General features: G+C 41.0%; 2 protein-coding genes across 5 annotated transcripts; one reads left to right on the forward strand and one right to left on the reverse strand.

Moving 5' to 3' along the window:
- Positions 1–4311: 4311 nt before the first annotated feature.
- Positions 4312–7698, reverse strand: LOC110545875 (centrin-4). Its single transcript, XM_021632289.2, has 5 exons — positions 7583–7698; positions 6227–6373; positions 5555–5683; positions 4953–5090; positions 4312–4785 (listed from the first exon to the last, which is right to left on the reverse strand). The coding sequence occupies exons 1-5, from the start codon at positions 7583–7585 to the stop codon at positions 4696–4698; spliced, it is 507 nt and encodes a 168-aa protein (XP_021487964.1). The 5' UTR covers positions 7586–7698; the 3' UTR covers positions 4312–4695.
- Positions 7699–7759: 61 nt separating this feature from the next.
- Positions 7760–18502, forward strand: Bbs12 (Bardet-Biedl syndrome 12). 4 transcript variants are annotated; one of them, XM_060378242.1, is made up of 3 exons: positions 8693–11718; positions 12976–13161; positions 16121–18502. In XM_060378242.1, exon 3 carries the CDS (start codon positions 16131–16133, stop codon positions 18255–18257), a length of 2127 nt encoding a protein of 708 aa, XP_060234225.1. In that variant the 5' UTR covers positions 8693–11718; positions 12976–13161; positions 16121–16130; the 3' UTR covers positions 18258–18502. The 4 variants fall into 4 exon arrangements, with proteins under 4 accessions (XP_021487970.1, XP_021487971.1, XP_060234226.1 ...); XM_021632295.2 differs by lacking the exons at positions 8693–11718; positions 12976–13161 and adding an exon at positions 7760–7816; XM_021632296.2 differs by lacking the exons at positions 8693–11718; positions 12976–13161 and adding an exon at positions 7825–8063.
- The last annotated feature ends 2805 nt before the right edge of the window (positions 18503–21307 follow it).

Genomic DNA, 21307 nt, shown 5'->3' on the forward strand with positions numbered 1-21307 from the left:
TTCCTTTATTGCTCCAAATAACAAAAAATTTGTTATTTTTCTTCTCTTGACAGCCATCAGAATGGCTAAGATCAAAAACCCAAGTGACAGCACATGCTGGAGAGGATGTGGAGAAAAGGGAACCCTCCTTCATTGCTGGTGGGAGTGTAAACTTGTACAACACTTTGGAAATCCATCTGGTTCTTTCTTAGAAAATTGGGAATAGTGCTACCTCAAGACCCAGTTATACTACTCCTGGGCATATAGCCAAAATATGCTCCACCATATAACAAGGACATTTGCTCAACTATGTTCATAGCAGCTTTATTCATAATAGCCAGAACCTGGAAACAACCTATATGTCTCGCAGCCTAAGAATGGATGCAGAAATTATGGTACATTTATATAATGGAATACTATTCAGCTATTTAAAATTTAAAAAAAAAAAATCATGAAATTTGCAGGCAAATGCATGGAACTAGAAAAGATCATCTTGAGAGAGGTAACCCAGAGCCAGAAAGACACACGTTATATACTCACTTATAAGCAGATATTAGCCGTATAGTATAGGATAGCCATATTAAAATCTACAGACCTAAAGACGCTAAACAACAAGGAGGACCCTAGGGAAGATGCTTAATTCTCATCCAGAAAGCCAACAGGATAGACACTGGAAGCAGAGGAAGAGAGAGAACAGGACAGGGGCCTACCATAGTTATCCTCTAAAAGACTCCACCCAGCAGGAGGTCAAAGCAGATGCAGAGAGATTCACAGCCAAACTTTGGACAGAGCCCAGGGAGTCTTATGGCAGAAGGGAGGGGGGATAGAAGGACCCAGAGGGAACAGGAGCTCCTCAAGGAGACCAACAAAGCCAAAAAATAAAAAATAAAATAAAAATAAAAAAGGCCGGGCCCAGGGGGGACTGAAGAGAATGATGCCAATGACCATACATAGAGAGGACCTAGACCCCCTGTTCAGTTGTAGCCCATGGCAGCTCATTCTCCATGTGGGTTTCCTAGTAAGGGGAGCAGGGACTGTCCCTGACATGAACTAGGTTGCTTGCTCTTTGATCATTTCTCCCTGGTTGGGGGTGACCTTGCCATACCACAGAGAAAGAGGATCCAGGCAGTCCTGAGACTTGATAAGCTAGGGCCAGATAATAGGGGAGGAGAACCCCCCTTTTCAGTGGACTAGGGGAGGGGAGGGGGGAAGAGGGAGAAAAGATGAGATGGGGAGGGGCTAAAATTGGGACATTACGTAAATAAATTGTAAAAAAATGAAAAAAATAAAATTAAAATTTTAAAAAATGTTTATTTTATTTTTATTAATTACAGTTTATTCACTTTGTATCCCAGCTATAGCCCCCTCCTCCTTCCCCTCCCAATCCCACCCTCCTTCCCTCTTCTTCTCCTATGCCCCTATAAAATTAAATTTAAAAAAAAGAAAAAGAAAAAAAGTAAACTATCAGCATTTCTCATTTGAAAAAACACTCTGGAGCTTCAGGGCCTAGTGAGCACCGCAGAATGCAGTAGTTAGGAGCCTGGAGGCAGCAGGCCTGGGCTGTGAAGTCTAGTCATTCAAACCCACTGACCCCTGCATTGGTCAGTAAGGTCAGAATGAAATCAGCCTCCAGCAGAGACCTCCATAAGGAGGAGGTGAAAGTTCATCCAAGCTGTCAGCACTCAATCGTGGCTCAACGGGAACCTTTCCTCAGAGTAAGTAAAAACAAGACAACGGGAACCTTTCCTCAGAGTAAAGTGAAAACAAGACAAGGTGACGGGAGCGTTTGAATGGCAGCTCATTTTCTAAGGGAATGTTAGGCCCACCCTCCTCACCCGAAGTACATGGTCCAAGAACCGAGTCCCGCAAGGAGAATTCTGAGTGCTTGGGAGAAAAGGGCAAGAAAACAAGACAAGGGTCTTGTGACCTCAATTTCTTCCAAACGCGGGATTATTCTGGGAATGTGACTTTGAGCAGAAGAGGAGAAAGCGCCCCCTGCGGCAGCGTGGGGAAGGAAAGGCTCGACCGGAGCATCACTCCCCTGAAGAGCAGCAGATTGAGTGCGGGGCAGCCCAACAGGCTTGACTTGAGAGGACAAACTGCAGCTACCAGGGACCAAGGGGAAGAGAATGAAAATCTATTATACACCTTTCCTTCCGCTTACGGATCACTGGCTAATTAGCCGTGCCCAGGGTGAGACTCCGGAAAACAGGACCAATATACAAAGAGCTCCAGAAGCAAGAGTGACTCAGGCTCCGCTGCGGAAGGAAAGCTGCCCGGGAAGGATGAGCTCTGGGAGGAGGAATGTAAAGGCTTTGGACTTGATGTGGAGAAGAAAATCACAGGAGAAAGGGAAGACCCAAAGCTTAGTGACATCCCAACTGAGAATCAAATCACCCTCCCACATCTCATCTGCTGTCGGAAAAAAAAAAAACCTTGGAAAAGAGTAACCATCCCAGCTTTTCATTGCAATATCTGGCTGAAATGAACACTTTTTTTCAGCCATTTGCTTAAATTTTCTTATACATATGTGTCTATACATTTATCTGCAGAATTAACTTTTATGGGCAAATTAGTTGAGTCCAAACCATCTGCATCTTTTTTATAGACATTGCCTCCTAAAGAAATTTTGCTAAATCATATTCCTAATAGTATGTGAGTGCTCATAATTTAATATTTTTATTTTTGGAATTTTGCATTGCAAGTCATCTCTTTTTAAATCTAAATTGAATTTTTAATGTTTGTTCCTCTAATTTGAGGACACTCGTATGTTCAGAATCTATTTTTTATTTCCTTCCTAAGTCTGGTTTTTCCATGTTTTCTATTTATTTTGAAAACTTGTGTATACAATGTTCTGACTGCATGTAGGCCTGCATACCAGAAGAGGGCACCAGATCTCATTATAGATGCTTGTGAGCCACCATGTGGTTGCTGGGAATTGAACTTAGGACGTCTGGAAGGGCAGTCAGTGCTCTTAACCTCTGAGCCATCTCTCCAGCCCTCTCTATTTTTCTATTGGATATTTAATTATTTGTTTTTCCAAGACACGGTTTCTCTGTGCAGCCCTGGCTGTCTTGGACTAGCTTTGCAGACCAGGCCTCAAACTCAGAGAGATCCACCAGTCTCTACTTCTGGAATGCTGGGATTAAAGGAGTGTCCCATTACTGCCTGGCTCTGTTGGATTTTTAAAGTGTGTTTGTATGTATAAAATTTTAATGCTTTATTGGTATATATTAAGAATGCATAATGATGGGCTTCATTGTGACACTTTTGTTCATATACCTAATATACTGTGATCATGTCTACTTCGATTCCACTCTCTTGTCCCCACTCCTGATCCCCTTGCTCTTAATCTTTCTGCTCTATTTGTCTCTGTATGTGAGCCAATGAGTTCCACTGGTGCTGCTTACCAGAGCATAAGCACTGTATTAGCTACTTTCCTATTGCTGTGAGAAAACAGCAGGACCAAGGCAACTTATGATAGTATTTAGTTGGGCATATGGCTTCAGAGGGTTAGAGGCCATGATGACAGAGCAATGGCATGGCAGCAAGAGCATTGGTGCTATACACCAGATTTCCAAAGAATGACATGGACCTCATTTTAAATTGGTGGGTAATTGAGTCCAGCCAACGATTTAGACTGAACCTACCTAAGTGGTATTTAGAGTTCTTTCCCAAGTGATCCTAACATCCTGGCATCTGTTCTTCAGTTTTGTTCCCATAGTAAAATATAACAAGCTGGGTCGTCTTGTGTTGTGGAAGTCTGTGATAAAAGCACCAGCATTAACCTGTGAAGGCCTTACTGTGGGTGCCCGTGACAGAATACAAAAGTCCAAGGCTGTTTTGCTCTTCCAAGGATCAAATTTCAGCATCCACATGGAAACTCAGAAACCTTCTTTAATTCCAAAGCCTTCTTCTGGCATCTCTGGTCACCAGGTACTCAAGTGATACACAGACATATATGCAGTTAAACTCCCATAATATAATCAATTCAAATTGCATGTGGAGATGAGGGACAACTTGTGGGAGCCACTTCTCACCTTCCACCATGTGGGACCAAACTCAGCTTGTCAGGCATAGTGACAAATGCCTTGGCCTGCTAAGTCATCTCATAGGCCTTGAAGACTCTTTACAAGGGTCTTAACCTCATTAATAGAGGAACCCTAATGGCCTCACCTCTTAAAGAACCCACTGTGTTGCCTGAACTGGGGAGAGCCGTTCACAGCACAGCAGTAACTACCAGAAGAAAATCAGAAATACTGTACATCAGCCAGTTTTATTAATACTTTACATATTTGAAAAACTGATTAAAAAACACATGTTTATCGGGTTTTTTAAAAAGTCATACAAAAGGAAATGATGGAAAAATACTGACTGTTTTCAGATTTTTTTAAAAAAACAATATCATCTGGATCTGGGGGCCAAGTTTATTAAACTGAAAAATAAATTTTAAATGTCTCTGAACCTAGAGCTTTAAAAATAGCTATGAAAACACTGTTTATGGGTTCATCATACAAATAAGTCATGCTTCTTTTGTTTCTTGCTACTACAGATTTAATGACACTGGCAGAGACACATAACTTCTTGCAAGGATTAGACACCAGGAACCGACCTGAGCATGTAAACTAAAATTGGAAATGAATATGCCAAAGTGTTACATTTTTTAACTGCTTAACAGGCAAGCTGTCAAAACTTCCAAGAAGGCACAAAACAGAGCTAGTAAAGACTGGTCTTCTTCATCATTCTCAAAAATTCTTCCTCATTTATCTCTCCATCCCCATCACGGTCAGCTTCATCAAGCATTTCCTGTAAAACAATGTAACAGGCCAAATTTAGTTGACAGGCCAAAATTATTAAAGATGTGTAGTAATAGGAACTCACTAGGAATTTTTTTTAATGTGGAAGCACAACTAAGTTAAATAAACCATATAAAGCTATACACACATTATAATCATAAAACAAACAAGATGTACCTGTAATTCATCTTCTGTCAGGTTTTCCCCTAGTTCCTGGGCAACCCTCTTGATGTTATTTAGTGATATGCTTCCAGTAGCATCGTCATCAAATAATTTGAAAGCCTTGAGGATTTCTTCTTTCTCATCTTTTTCACTCTTTAGAAAATGACATGTTATTGGTTGATTATTTGTTCTATCGAGCTGGACTCTGTAGGTCTATTAACTCTAGAGCCGTGTGTATCTGTACCAGGAGACTGAGTTCTCAACCTACTGCCCTTCAAACAATTTATTTCAACATACTCATGCCTGCCCTAAAGGTCCTTAAGACCACAAGCTCCAAGGCCTGGGGGAACTCAGCAACAGCAGCCACAGTAGGCGCTCAGTGACTGCCAGGTACAAGGCTTCAGGGCTCTGGGTCCCTTGCATCTTGCCGGATGTCAACCCCTCCTGACACAACTCTTCTCTACAATCTTGACCACTCTGAAAACATCTCTTCTTGCTGTGCTGTCACATCCCACCCACCCTTAACACCTAGTTCCAATTTCCCCATGACCCCTCCATGCTCCAGCCCTAGTCATGCACAAGGCTCTGATGCCATTCCTTTGAAAAAGATACTATACCATTTTTACGCTCATAATGGCAAAAAAATCTTCAAAATTAATGGTGCCAGTCCCTTCCTGGTCGATTTCGGCTATCATTTGTTTAACTTCTTCTTTCTTTGGCTCAAATCCTAAGGCCCGCATTGCAATCTGCAACAGGAAGGGACATATTTTAACATGCCATGATCTCCTTTTGTATTACTTCTAAATTACTAATGAATAGCTCCTTATTCTTTAACACAGACTGAGCATAGAACCGATCCTATGATAGAAAACATAACCTTGATAATTCTGGATTTTTCCTTACTCATCAACCAAGGACACAACTAAAATGTTACAAGATATTGTTCTGTTGACACAGAGCAAATATATGTACATTCCTTTCAGCAGAATGCTGTTACAGGTATAAAGAATCTGTGGGCAGCAGGGCACAGTGGTGCACACCTGTAATGCCAGCACTCAGGGAGAGGGATCTCTGTGAGTTCGAGACCAGCCTGGTCTACAAAGTCCAGGACAGCTAAGGCCAGACAGAGAAACCCTGTCCCAAAAAATTAGAATGAATCTGTGAGCAAGCCTAGTGGTAGAGCCCTGGGTTCCATCCCCATAAGCCACGTGCGCGCGCGCACACACACACACACACACACACACACACAAAGTATGGGTTTTCAAATGTCTTAGAAAGAATTCCAGAACCTTCAGTTCTTTCACATCTATGGTTCCAGACCCATCAACATCGAATAAGTCAAAGGCCTCTTTAATTTCTTGCTTTTGGGTGTCATTCAATTCAACTTTTGCTGCTTTTTTCTTCCACTGGTCTAAAGTCATGTGATAGCTGGATGCCTGAAGGAGGATACACATGGGTGAAAACAGTATAACTAGAATGAATGTATTCGAGTATCCCATTTCCTTTCACAGAATGAACTCAAGTGTCCTTGTTAATGCTTTTGGTTATTACTATCTCTCCCATCTTTTGAGACAGGGTCTTCCTATGGAGCCAAGACTGGCCTGGAACTCCTGCTCCTGCCTCAGCCTCCTAAGTATGGGTATTAATCTCTTGATGAAAAGTGTGGTGTTCTTTTTTCTCTTAGATTTTCTTCTGAAAACTAGAGCGGTTAGTCTTGGCTTATCAGGAAAGTATTAATTTAAGGAATGTGTGCTCTTCAGACGTGTATCACAGTGCTTGCTGGGGAATGCTTACTCTCCCACAATCCTCTCCCACTCTCCACTAGCAAGTGCCCTACACCACAGAAGCAAAGTGAAAAACCACGTTTTTGGTGAACAGCTACTCCACAGGTCTGGATGAGAATGTTTGACCAATTACGGGGATGCACATAACATGGAAGACAGGGGCCTTTCTGCTGTCTGTTTCTGTCATCAAGCTGGGCTACAGAGCCACTGTGATTCTTCTCTCTGGAGATGGCCGTGGATCTAAGTATATCTGTTTGTATGTTTGTATATGCTTTTGGCTATGGTCGCTGTAGGTTCTTCCCAGAGCCTAGGGCAGCAACCTGAGCCAGGATTTTCTCAGCAAGAAGTCAGTGGCCCCTTAGCTATGTGTGGCCTGAGTTGGTGGACTATCAGGACTATCAGGAGAGGCAGTGGCCCTTCTTCTCAGTGAAAGATTTGCTGGCCCAGCTGATCAGCAGTCTCCAACTAGGTGCCGCGCCCGCCCGTCATCGGCTGAGTTGATGTCCAGTGGCTAATCAGATAGCCCTCTTCCCGCCAATGACTGAGTCGGTGGGCCACTGAGGGTCAGGGGCTTTCGTCAGCGGCTGAGTTAATGGCCTGCTGGCTACAGTGGCCCGAGGTCCATGGCCTCTGCGGCGCACGCCTCCCTATCTGGAAGCCCCTCAGCCTCGGCACCTGTCCCTGCTGCCCCAGGGCAGGGTCTCTTTACCGCGGGGCCACCCCTCCTGGACTGCAGGGGTCGGTGGATAAACGGAAAGGGAGTCCCATCCCTGAACCCTGGCTGAGTCACTTAAGTTATCCAGGGATCCTGACAGGAAAGACAAGAAGCGGGGAAGCACACCGGGGTCCTACAGCACTCACCATGTCCCCAACCCGCGCCCCTGCCCGCGCCAGCGCCCGCGCAACAACCGCCCTCCCCTCCGCGGCGCGCGCTCGGGCCGGCCGGTTGCTAGGGCCGCGCTCCGAGCGTGAGCCCGCCCACCGGCTCCGGTGATTGACGGCCCTTGTGGCCAATGGGAAGGAAAAGAGTGCTCCGGGCGCGCGGAAGGCGCGGCGGGGACGGCCGGGTTCCGGCGCCGAGGGGAGCTGCGCGCGGTGAGGAGGGTCGTGGGCCCCGCGGGCGGGGAGGGCAGCGAGGGTGGGAGCGAGAGCGCTGTCCCGCGAGTCCGACCGACCGTCCTGCGGCCTTCCCGCCCGGGTGGGGGCGTCCTCGCGGAGCGCCGGCCCGGGAGCGGGGACGACGGGGGCTCGCGGAGCTACGTCTGCCCGTGTACCAGAGCCGCCGCCGCACCCCGCAGGCGCCCCCGTAACCCCTCAATCTCCTTAGGCCCCTGGGGAGTAGGTAAGTTTATCCTTAGGTTGGAAGCCATTTTTCCCGCCTCGGGTTCTCCCAGTGAGAACTCAAGTGATGTCAGTTCGTACTTTGCCAGTGAAGTAAAGTGTTAACTCACTTAACTGCAATCTGCTGGCTTTTCAGGCCGTGTATCTCACCTGGGAAGTTACCCGTGGCCATTTCAAAGTCATGTTTAACGCTCGCTGAAACCCAGAAAAATACGCATATATATTATCTTAGCCATACGTACATGTATATACGCACCCACACAGAGCTTAATTACACTTTTTAGGCTTTCCTGAATCTCATTTGATCTGATAGCTATCAAAAGACTGCTAAAATTGGTTTTTGTAAAATCAATTTTATATCACTATGACTTAGGAATTTGGATATTCTAGTTCAATTTTATTTTATTTTTTTAGGTTAATATTTATTTATTTTATTTTATTATTATTTTTTTATCAGTTACATTTTATTAACTCTGTATCCCAGCCGTGTTTATTTTATTTTTTTATGTATGTACTTATTCTTTATTTTATTTTTCTGAGAGACTGGGCCTCACTATGTAGCTTTGGCTATCCTTGAACTCACTATATAGACCAGGCTGGACAAGCTCAAAAAAAAAAAGGTAAGTTCAGATTCTAGATTCTAACATCTAGACCTTGATTAGGAAACCCCAGTCTTGAAAAGTGACTCCTGCTAATCCAGCAAGATAGTAAAGCTGTACACATTTTAAACTACCAGATTTATCCAGTGCATTCTACTGTCATACACTGTGACAGCTACTGGTGAACCTGAAAGAGAGTAAAAAGTAAATATTTGATTTTTTTTTTCAGTTGATCATTTAGTTATGTTTTCATTTTTTTTTTCAGAGATAATTCCAATTATCATTTGAAGGAGGAGCCCCCTTTAAAAGCAGTTAAAGGGCCCCAACTAAGGGATCCAAAGGCACTTGGAAGAGGAATCCTAACAGTGACATCTGTTTGCTCCTTCAATGTACTCAAATTTGGGATAAAGAGCCACTTAAATATTTATTGAATGCCTGGGCTAAGATGTCAGGCAGTATTCTAGGTTCTTGGGATATCTCAGTGGCTGAAATCATCACGTGGAAAATACACTTCAATAGAAAATGATGGCCTGTACATATTATAATACATGTACTGTGCTCAGTTTGTAAAGTATGAGAGGATAAAAAGAAAGAGCAGATTAAAAGTATCTAGCATATGGAAGCCCTGGAAAGGAAACTCGGGAAAGGTTTTAAAGATGTTCTAAGGTAGTAGATGTCTTGGAGTGTGCATTACAGAAAGAGGAACGCTTAGAAATATTGAGGTAGGGAACATGCCTTGTGTATTTTAAAAGCGCAAAGGAGCCCTGAGCAAAGCAGACTAGACAGTCAGGAAGGAAGAAGTGTGGGTGTGAGTGCTGGGACACGGCCTTTATCTGAGTGAGTTAGAGAGACTGTAAGATTCTGAGCCTAGAAGTGAGAGGGTGTGGCTCACTTTTATAGGAACTTCCTGTGCCAGACAAAGGAGCAAAGACTATTTTCTGAGAGGCCTCTAAGCAGTAGAGTGTTGTGGTTAGATTATGGTGTTAGGAATAGACTGGAAGTGACCAAACTTGGTTCTGATGAGGAAAATCCTAGTTATACCCATCAAGAAATACAGAGGTTTTAAACATAACTCCTGAAAAGCTTGTCTGAGTGTTCAAACTTGAATATTTAGCCAAAATGAGATATGATCAAAACTTCTGAAATCAGCACCCCATTTAAATAATCTGTCTCTGTGCTCCCATTGCAGATAGAAAGTTAAGGACACGGTAATCTAACAAGTAACGAAACTGACCTGATTGTGGAAAGGCATTAGTGCCAGGCACAGCACAACAAAGTCAGGTTGTGTTAGTGCACTGCCAAGAACAGCTACAGAGGTAGCTAATCACTTTTGAAATTACCCATTTTCCCATCTTCTTCACTGTCATTGCCTTTTCATACCCAACCTATTAGAAATTGAGGCATTCTTATTTTAAGTTTGTATTAGTGATAGCTAATTGCAGCCTCTTCAAAATCATTTAGTACTTGTTCCCACATTAGGGATGCTAAGACAAATTTTCAGTTATTACTCAAACTTGAAATAGATTCTTCAAATGCTAAAAGATCTCTTTTGAGTATTAATTTTTATATCTCTCGTGTATGACTTTATAGAATGTTGAAATACATCCTTTTTTGTCTTTTGTACCATAATTCAATACAGACTGAATATGAAATACCTATGAGTTATTCCTGTTGTTTTAGGTTGTTTTCCACACAGTATATCTTCTAATTTAATCATAATTTGGAAAGGAGAGCATAAGCAAAACTGAACACCAACTCCCCCACCCCCGCCCACATAGGCAAGTTAGGGGTTTCAGTAAGGCTTAGAACAAGCCAGAGGATTTGAAAGAGGGAAATGAAGATTCTAAAGAAGAGAGGCCAAGTTACTGTCACACTGGGTGGAAGTGAAGCAAAATGTTAATTCAGTAATTAATAGCATAAACTCGGGTGGTAGTTACTTGGGGTTTTACCCTTTTACTTAATAATTAGGACATTTTGTGCATGTTACTCAGTTATCATGCTTAGTTTTCAAAAAACAGGTTAATTGTTTTAGTACCGACCTTATATTTTTGTTGTGGTTTCATTTGTAATATATGGCAAATGTCTTATATAAGGTAAACTCTCAAATTTTGTTAGTAATGAAAAAAAAGCCACACTTTTAAACTTGTCCTTTCAAAAAGATTTTTTTCAGTTAGATATTTATGAAAAGAGAAATAGATCACTGTCTCCAATATCAGCTTATGGCAAATTACAAATATAAATGTAAAGAAAGAAACATTTAAAACACAAATTTCCTGTCATCAAACTTAACAGAAAGTTCCAGTGTTTATAGCAGTATGGTATTAGCACAAAATGATTACTTTGTCCAATGCAGTTGAACTGAAAGCCCAGAAATAAACCTATGTATGTATAACAGGTTCATTTTTGATAAAGGCACTAAGAACATGCAAGAATAGTTCTTTAAGCAGGTGGTACCAAGACAGCTGGATAGCCACATATAAAAGAACCTTTGCCTCACACCATATGTAAAAATTAGCCCCACATCAATCAGTAAGCTAATAATGTATAGAATTCTGAAAAAAACATATGTATGATCTTGGATTTGATAATGAATTCTTAATATACCACCAAGAACATGACAAACCTCGATCAATAGAGTCTTTCAGAGGCCCTCTGGTAGGCTCCTCTCCTGTTCCCTGTCATCTCCTGCTTACAATGTCTATTGTGTTTGTCCTTCCGAATGAGAATTAAGCATCTTCCCTAGGGTATTCCTTGTTGTTTAGCTTCTTTAGGACTACAGATTTTAGTATGTTTATCGTATATTATATGGCTGATATCCACTTATGAGTGAGTATATACCATGTGTGTCTTTCTGCTTCTGGGTTACCTCACTCAGGATGATCTTTGCTAGTTCCCACCATTTGCCTACATATTTCATGATTTCCTTTTTTGTAATAGCTGAATAGTCTTCCATTGTGTAAATGTACCACAATTTCTGTATCTATTCCTTGGTTGTTTCCAGATTCTGGCTATTACGAATAGAGCTGCTACAGCCTGTGAAAGACTCCATTGATCAAGGTATCGAAGCAGAGGCTGAGACTCATAGCCAAACTTTGGGCAAAGTGCAGGGAATCTTATGAAAGAATGGGGAGGGGATAGCAAGACCTGGAGGGGACAGGAGCTCCAAAAGGAGACCAACAGAGCCATAAAAACTGAGCTCTGGGGTCCCTGAAGAGAATGATACCCCAACCAAAGACAATGCATGGAGAGAACCTAAAACCCCAGCTCAGATGTAACCCATAGACTCAGTCTCCAAATGGGTTCCCTAGTAAGGGGAGCAGGGACTTTCTCTGGCATGAATTCAGTGGCTGGCTTTCTGATCACCTCCCCCTGGGGGCTGCAGCCTTACTGGGCCACAGAAGAAGACAATGCAACCATCCCTGATGAGACCTGCTAGGATAGGATAGGGTCAAATAGAAGGGGAGGAGGACCTTCCTTATCAGTGGACTAGGGAAGGGGCATAGGGAGAGAAGAGGGAGGTAGGGTGGGATTGGGGGGAGATGAGGGATGGGACCACAGCCTGGATGTATATTGAATAAATTGTAATAAATGATAATAATAAATTTTTAAAAAGAACATGAGCAACAGTATCAACAAACAAATGTTATATTTTACCAAATCTAAAAACTTATATCAAAATGCATTATCAAAACAGAAAAGACATCCTGTAGAACGATAGCTTGTACTTGAAAGTCAAATAGGGGAGGCCCCTCAGTGTTCATAGGGTAATGGTTTTAAGACTCCACTGTGGAAACTAAAGTCCACAGCTTTATATAAAATGGTGGAGTATTTAAATCTAGCCTACACACATACTAGGTATATGTTATCCTTAAAATTAATATAATAATAAACTAAGGAAATGTAAATGCTAGATTAATAGGGGGTTTTATTGATTTAGTTTAGTTTTTTGTTTTGTTTTTGGTTATTGTTGTTTTTCGAGACAGGCTTCTCTGTGTAGCCTTGGCCATCCTTGAACTCACAGAGATCTGCCTACCTCTTAACTCCCTGAGTGCAGGGATCACAGGCATGGACCACCATGCCCACCTAGGTTCATAGTTATCACAATGCATTGTTTAAGGAATGATGACAGGATATGTTACATGTCCACTACAGGTACTGCGTTTGTTTTTGTGTTTTCCCAATATAGTCTGTCAGCAGCTGGCTGCATCCAGGAGTGTAAGATGGGCTTCTGTTGTAGAGGGGTTTCCTGTCCGACATGTATAAAGAATTCTCTTTTTTTAATAATTGATTTAATTTTTATTTTATGTGCATTAGTGCGAAGATGTCACATCCCTTGAAATTGGCATTACAGACTGTTGTGAGCTGCGATGTGGGTGCTAGGAATTGAACCTGGGTCCTTGGAAGAGCAGACAGTGCTCTTAACCACTGAGCCATCTCTCCAGCCCCTATAAAGAATTCTTACAACTCAACAACACAAACCTTTAAAAATATACTCTTAAGGTAGGTAGAAAACTGCAGGAAGCATTTCTCTAAAGAATATATACAAATATCCAGTAGGCTCAAGACAAGATGTTTAATATCATTAGTTATTAAGAAAATGAAATTCAAAATCACAATGAGCTATCTTTTCACATCTGCTAGGGTGTTTATAATTTTACAAAAGCAAAAACAAAATGATGAATATACTAATGACTGAATAGTGCTGTCATACACACAAAATTCATATCCACCCAGAATATGATTTTATTTGAAAGTAGTCTTTGTAGACTCAATTAGTTAAGATGAAGTAATTCTGGATTAGGGTAAGCTGTAAGTCCAATAACTGGTGTTGTAATTAACAAAAAGAACAATTGAAACAGGCAAATATTACAGTTATGCAACTAAAAGCCAAAGAATGCCAGGAGCAACTAGGAGCTGGGAGAAGGAGGAAAAAAAAAAAAAAAAAAAGATATGTCCCTAGAGTCCTGAGAGGAAGCACTGCCCTGCAACCTCATCATCTCGAGAGTATGAATGTGTGCTGGTGTAGCCTCCTGACAGTTGTAATTTTGAGTAGCATCTCTGGACAACTAATGCAGTGAGAATGTGGAGAAATCAAAACCTTTGTCCATTGCTGCTGGCAATGCTCTACTGTTTGGAAAAACATCTGGGCAAGATCCTAAGCTAATCATAGGATTACCATATGGCCCAGGAATTTCACTCCTAGATTTACAGCTAAAAGATTTGGAAGCAGGTTCAAAGACATACAGCAATGTTCACAGCAGCACAAGCACAGTAGCTAAAAGGTGGAAACAACCCAAGTTTCTATCAGTGAATGAATAGATAAAATGAGGTACACAACGTGGAATATTATTCCTCTAAGAAAAGCAGAGAAGTGCTGATAAGTAATCTTAAAGGAACCTCAAGATACACTAAAGTGCAGAAAGGTCACATATTTCATGATTCCATTCATATGAAATGCTAAGAATAGGTCAAAACAAAGAGACTGATAGCAAATTAATAATTCCCAATTACTAAGGGGACATAAGAGTTACTGCGTAATAATTTTCAGATTTCTTTTGTGGCTCTTAAATCTTTTGGAGCAGGGGAGAGGTGGTATTTATACAACATTGTGAATTTAATGTAAATTGTATTCTTTAAGTTAAAATCACTTAATTCTATCAAGATTAGTAGCTTTATTAAGTAAGATGAAATCAAAGAAAGGCAAAAGATTTGAGGATGTGATGTATGGAATGTGTGAAACCATTGATAAATAGAATTTAGAGTTTAATAGGGAGATACAGGAGAAGGAGGACAGAAAAGGTTAGACCAAATTGATCATCAATCTAAGGATTGTTTAAGTAGTTGAATCCTAGAGTATATTTTGATGTGATCAAAGAATATGTGTGAATATATTGTTAAGTGTACATTATGTAAGATTGAAAATTTCATTGAAAAAGAGGACTTGAGACAGTTCATATTGTCTAGGCCTGCCCACCCTTTCTGTGTTAGTTAGTCCTTGAAAGCCTGTAGGAAGCTACTCTGTAGGAATAGTACCTGTCCTTGATTCTAAAAATTCTGTTGACTATAGTGGTCTTCACCTTCACAAATGAATATAGCTAGTTCACAAATAAATTTACCAGAGTTATGGTCCGTATTAAAAGATATGCAAAAATCTGAACTGTTTGCTTTTTTGTCTTTAAGACTTAGAAGATTCTGATTTAAAATGTTCAAAAACTCAGGTCTTATAGTATCGCTAATATTAGCCTTTAGTCCCTTACCTAATTGATTTCATACATTCCAAGGCAGTAGTTTTATTATAGATGGTTTTTCAGTTAGAAACCATTTAAAAACTTTTTAGTACTAAACTAATAGTCTTTCTCTTGGTGGAATTCGTTTTGGATATGACTTCTAAAATATTGTTCTGAATAATTTCAATTGCTTTTGGGTCTCCCTTTAAATAGCAGACTTTTTCCTTCATAATGCAATCAGTTACCCAAATCTTTTTCCCCTCTGTCTTTATATTTCATAAAGTATTCTTGGGTGGCTGCTCTACCTTCAGTCTGGTACTTAGCTAGCCAGTCCAAACTTAACAGAATGGTAATATATTGGTGTACACATGAAACTGTGCTAGGCACTATTCTGAGTCCTCATACTAGCTGTGAAGTAGCTTCTATGGTTAGTCTCATTTTCCAGATGTGTAAACTGAAGGGCTAACCACCTCAGGCCCTGGCTTCTCAACTCAGAAGTACAAGCTTTCAACACTGTATCAAATGATTTCTTAATCTTAACACTTGTGGTTCCCATTATAGGATAAAGCATAAGCTTCTTGACATAGTATGAAATGATCCAACATAGGACATAGTCCTTCATGATCCAATTCCTTCTGTTCTAGAGCCTCAGGTCCTTGTCATTTGTGTTATATTCCCTTAACTCCAGACTTGTTTGTATAGCCTCTAGTACACAGTGCTTTTCCCATCTCTCTCTCTCTCTCTCTCTCTCTCTCTCAATCTCTCTCAATTTGTACATTCATTACCACCCCCTTCAACTTGCTGACTCAGTTCACACAAGTTTCCCTGTACATGACGTGATGGAACTTGCCTGTAAGTCCAGCACTCTCAAGGTGGAGAAGGGATGATCACAGATTAAGACCATCCTGAGCTATGTAGCCAGAACTGGCTCAAAAAAAAAATAAAAATAAAAAAAATTGACTGTATGTATTTCAAGTCTCATTCAAGTTTGCCCTCTGTAAGCCCTACTTGTTGCCTTGAGCTCCACTCCATTTCCTCTGCCATGTGGAGTAATCAACCCTCCATACCCCGCTCCCCATGCCCTTATTGTTTATGTAACTCTTCTGTATCATCACACTGATCACATCTAATTGAAACTATACCCAGATGTGTGAGCTGTGTTTTCTTCACTGTGTAGCAGTTGTCATCATGAATCACTCTGAGTAAAGTTTCAAGTATTTGTTTATTTGCAGATAATTATTCATGGTGATGGCCTACAGGGTTATAAACAAAAGAAGGCATGTGGGACTTCAACAACTTTCATCATTGGCACAAACAGGAAGAAGTTTCCTAGGTCCAGTAAAAGCCACCAAGTTTATTACAGATGCAGAGTGTCATGAAAGTGTGTTAATCAGCTCGACAGTAAGGCTCCTGGAAGGTTTGGATTTAACCTGTGCCACAGTGGGGTACCTTCTCAACGAAGCAATTGAAGCACAAAACAGCATATACAGAAGTGGAACCAGCACTCTTCTGTTTCTTGTTGGTGCATGGAGCAGCGCTATTGAAGATTGTCTCCATCTGGGTATTCCCACTACAGTCATAGTGTCGGTTATGTCGGAAGGCTTGAACTCTTGCATTGAAGCAGTAGTTTCCCTTCAAGTACCTATATACAATATATTTGACCATATGGACAGCATAAGTACAGGTTACAAACTTGAAACAGTTGATGTCAGTTTATGTCCTTTTCTACAAGTCCCTTCAGGTCCTGGGTCTTTACAGAAAAAACATGATTTCAAAGATGCTACATCACAGTTACTGTCCACTCACAGTCTTTCTGGGAGACCTGTTAAATCACCCAAATTTTTCAAACCTAGGGCTAAGGTTGAAACAGATAAAAGCACACCACAAGCTCTGAAAAACAGTTTACACAAAGATTCCTTCAGGAAGTCAGTACTAACTCACAGTAGGCATTTTAATAGGACAGACAATAGCCACTGTTTAAGCAGACCTGATGGGTTTCTAGACCAACATGGATCCGCTCTCCAGATTTTTAGATGTAGTGATTTGGTGGAGTTAGCAGTTGGGTTGAGCCATGGAGATCACAGCAGCATGACACTGGCCGAAGCAGCAGTGCGGCTGCAGTGGCAGAGTATGTGCCTGCAGCAAGCCAGCTGTATGGCAGCATTTATGTTTGATATTTCAAGACTCCTCACTTGCTGTCTCCCAGGCTTACCTGAAGCTTACTCTTGTGTTTGTCTCGGATATGTCACTGCTGTACCCATGTCTAGTATTACCCTGGTCAAGGAATTGCAGGATCAGCCTTTCCGGATGATTCTCATTGAGGGTGACCTCACAGAGAGTTACCGCCATGCAGGATTTAATAAGTCTGTAAATATTAAGACCAAGTTAGATACTGGGGAGCTTCCAGGAGATAGCGCAGAGGAACTGTGGACAAACCAGGTGTTACAGGTGTTAATCAAGTTCAATGTGAACCTCATCTTGGTACAAGGAAATGTATCTGAACACTTAACTGAAAAGTGTATGCACAGTAAGCGGCTAGTCATTGGGTCAGTGAATGGCAATGTGTTGCAAGCGTTTGCAGAGGCTACAAGAGCAGTGCCAGTATCCTATGTTACACAAGTGAAGGAAGACTGTGTGGCCAGTGGGGTGTCTGTGACCCTCTGGACAAGTCCTCATGATATAAGCAAGAACAACAGAATGACAATCTTGGTATCAGCAGAGGGAATTAACTTGATTACAGCAGTACTCACTAGCCCAGCAAGTGCTCAGATGGAAACCAAGGAAGACAGGTTCTGGTCTTGTGTATATCGTTTATATCATGCCCTAAAAGAGAAGAAGGTCTTCCTTGGAGGTGGTGCTGTTGAATATTTATGTCTTAGTCATCTTCAAATGCTTGCTGAGCAATCTTTCAATAAAGGAAACAGCACTTGTTTTGGATGGCTTCCTGATTCTTCCTCTTGGATGGCCTCATCTCTTTCAGTCTACAGACCTACTGTGCTGAAGTGCCTGGCAAGTGGGTGGCATGGATTTTTGTCAACTGTCATGTGTAACACTGCCACTCACCCATCAGCAGTGGAAGCCAGCACATTCATTCAACATCATGTTCAAAATGCCACCAACTCTGGCTCTCCTTCATCTTATATCTTGAGTGAATATAGTAAACTAAGTAGTGGACTTTTTCATTCAGAGATTTCAGATAACCTGGAGCTGGTTCCAAGAGTTTATGATACTGTTACGCCAAAGATTGAAGCATGGCGCAGAGCATTGGATTTAGTGCTCTTAGTGCTTCAGACAGACAGTGAAATAATTACTGGACTTGAACACACACAAATGAATTCACAGGAATTAGATGGAGTTTTATTTTTGTAGAGTTATCTAAACATTTGATAAATAAGTTGTCATATTAAATTTTAAGGTGTATGTGTATTTGTGTGTACATACACATGAATGCGGGTACCTGAGTAGGCCAGGAGGGCATCGGGTCCCCTGGAGCTATAATTATAGGTGATTGTAATCCACCCAGCACAGGTCCTGGGATACCAGCTGTGCAAGAGCAGCAAACACTCTTAACCTTTGAGCCATTTCTCCAGACTAAATAAAATTGTATGGTCAAATCATAGTGTGTAAATTACTTTTGCCAAGAATAAGAGTTGATGTCTATCAATAACTGCAATTTTGTGTTTTGCCCTATTGCTAAGCTAACAAATTAGCCTATTATTATTTCACAGGTGCTGTAGGATATGCAAGACACCCAAATCAGGCAAAGAGCTTTTGCTATCAGAGTGTTGTATTGATTTTGTCAGTTTCTTGGTTTCTCTGTTCCACCAAAGGAGCACAGAGGGCTGGTGGCAGGACCTTGAACAATGGATGTTCTCTTGTAGGAGAGGAACACTGAACTTGCAATGTTTATTGCTTAAGCAGAAACCCACTTATTTGTCCAACAGGAGTGATTACACATCCTTCACCGCTGCTTAAGTCAAACCAGCCATGGATGTGGGCTAGGTAAAGATTGGTCAAGGCATTGTTATTGGCATCTACACTAAGTATAGAGATGCTGTTAGTTACTTTTCTATAGTTGTAATAAGATACAATGACGAATGCGACATATCAGTGTTTAATTTGGATTTATGGTTTCAGAGGGTTAAAGCTATGATGGCAAATGGTGGCAGTAACATCTGAGACCTTACATCTTGATTTGCTAGTAGGTGGTAGAGGATTGGGGACTGTGGGAATGGTGCAAGTCTTGAGAATTCAAAGACCTTACCCAACGTAAAACACCTTCTGCAACAAGGCCATACTTCTTCATCCTTTCAAAGTAGATCTGCTTTATTCCTTAAGCACCTCCTTAAAATAATGTCTTGGTCCTTTCTTTTTGTCATTCTTTTTCGATCTCCACAAACAATATAAAAATTATTAACATTTAAGGGATGGTTTTCCAAGGCTTTTTGAACATCTATGGATATGTTGACCCCAAAGTGGCATCACTGAACATACCACGAAATTTTCTACTATTGTGAATTGATCTATTCAGTAATTTACCCGATATCCTTAAGAGTTTTGTGGTACATAACTACATCTGAAAATTTTCAAGGTCTAGTATGCTGTGTAAGAAAGAAGAATGGGAAGTATGTAGGCAGGTGAAGGGGTTATATACTATTCTAAACATCCTTAAATGAGGCATTCCTGTGGTTGGGATTAGCTCAGTCATTAAAATATCACATACGCATGAGTAGCCGTTTTGACATCCAGCACTCCTGTAAAGAGTTGGCTTGTTATATGTATTTAGTTTTTTTAATTAAATTTTACTTTTTTACATTAAAAAAAAGTTTTGTGGTGCCACCATCCTGCACAGTGACTCACTACCACCTGTTAGTGTAGGCTCTTTCCCCACATTATAGTCAGTCCCAGTTTGGAAGATGAAAGATCCTTGCCACCTTAAGACTGTTAGAGTTTCATAAAAGCTGTTGGTTCTCCCAAGCAAATGTACAATTCATCTGAAGTCTACACTGGTAAGTTATATGAATTAAGAACCGAAGGCTTCTCTGAGTGTTTATCTACAATAATACATTTTCATTGGGCATTCAGATAATCTTAGCAATGGGAAGGAAACGTGAAGGGCCAGGGAAAGAGCTCACATTCTCGCTTTATATTTTGGCCACTACAGTGCAGCATGTTAATGAAAAGGCTCTTACAGCAGAAATATGAAGGCAGCATCCCTTTCCAAAAGTGTCTTCCTGTGTTGCACCTAGTTACTCTCTTAAGGCTGCAGGTAGAACAGTTGGTTCCTTTGATCAGTACGTTGCTCCAAAAAAGCCTACTGAGGCCTTCCTTTGTTTGACCTGTAGGTGGCAGAGTTCCTCCTTAAGTCCCCAGATTTCCACATCATGTTTAAAACCCGCAAAATGAAAGAGATTGTTTCAGCAGGGCAGCACCAGTGTGCAGTGAGGGCATTTACAGCACAGGGGGACCTGTGGGTATTCTTTGTTGCCTGCTCTGGAGGTCTTCTTTTGCTGTTACCAACTGTTGGCTTGGGAAAGAGATTCAAATTCTCTTGCTCTTCTACAAGGTCTTTAAAGAAAGTTGAATGGCATCACTCTTACGACCTCCAGCTCTAATGTTGGTGATTTAGAGTTATAGCGAAGCCCACTTAAAAGGGAGGAAGTATAACATTTTTTTTTTCTTAAATAAAGCCAGACTTGAAAATGTGAGTGTACTTAATGCTACTAAATTTGGAGGCTAGGAACTGAACTTGGGTTCTCTGTAGAAGTGCTCTTAACTGCTGAGCCATATCTGCCCCTCCAGCAGGCATTTGATAATTGCACGGTATATCCTTCAATATAAAATGGGTTTTTGTGTTAAATGATTTTGTCTAGCTGTAGGATGGTGCATGCCTTCTGAGCATGGTTAGGTAGAGCTCATTTATGATGGTTAGCAGATTAGAAGTTTAAATACATACACAGCTTCAAATTGCCATAGTTCATTGTGGGGTAGCCATTGTAAGTTCAGGACATCCATGCTGTGTAAAGAGCTAATTAACTGTACCCTGGCTGTCTCTTATAGTAGCAAATAACAAGAATATTTTAAAGGGCATAATATCAGCTCTGACTTCTACAAAATGTATTTCCAAGAATGTGAAGTTATGCCTATTATACAGCAACATGTCATTTAGTCTATTTCAGACTATTCTGATGTACGTTTGTCTCTTCTGAATTTTTTTCTTTTTCCACTTTTCTTGGTAATTGTATCAGAAAAAAATTATATGCCTCTTTACTATGAATTAAAGCAAACTGAGAAGTTCTTGACCTATTAACGTTGAACAGTATAGGTTGATGCCCAGAAATAGGTAGAACTGTTTCTCATGTTGACCTCCTGAGCAGGAGGTGGGAAAACCTACTTCTTTAATGGTTCCACTTTGAAAT

Source organism: Meriones unguiculatus, chromosome 2 (assembly GCF_030254825.1).
Source record: "Meriones unguiculatus strain TT.TT164.6M chromosome 2, Bangor_MerUng_6.1, whole genome shotgun sequence".
NCBI classification, from domain to species: Eukaryota; Metazoa; Chordata; class Mammalia; order Rodentia; family Muridae; genus Meriones; species Meriones unguiculatus.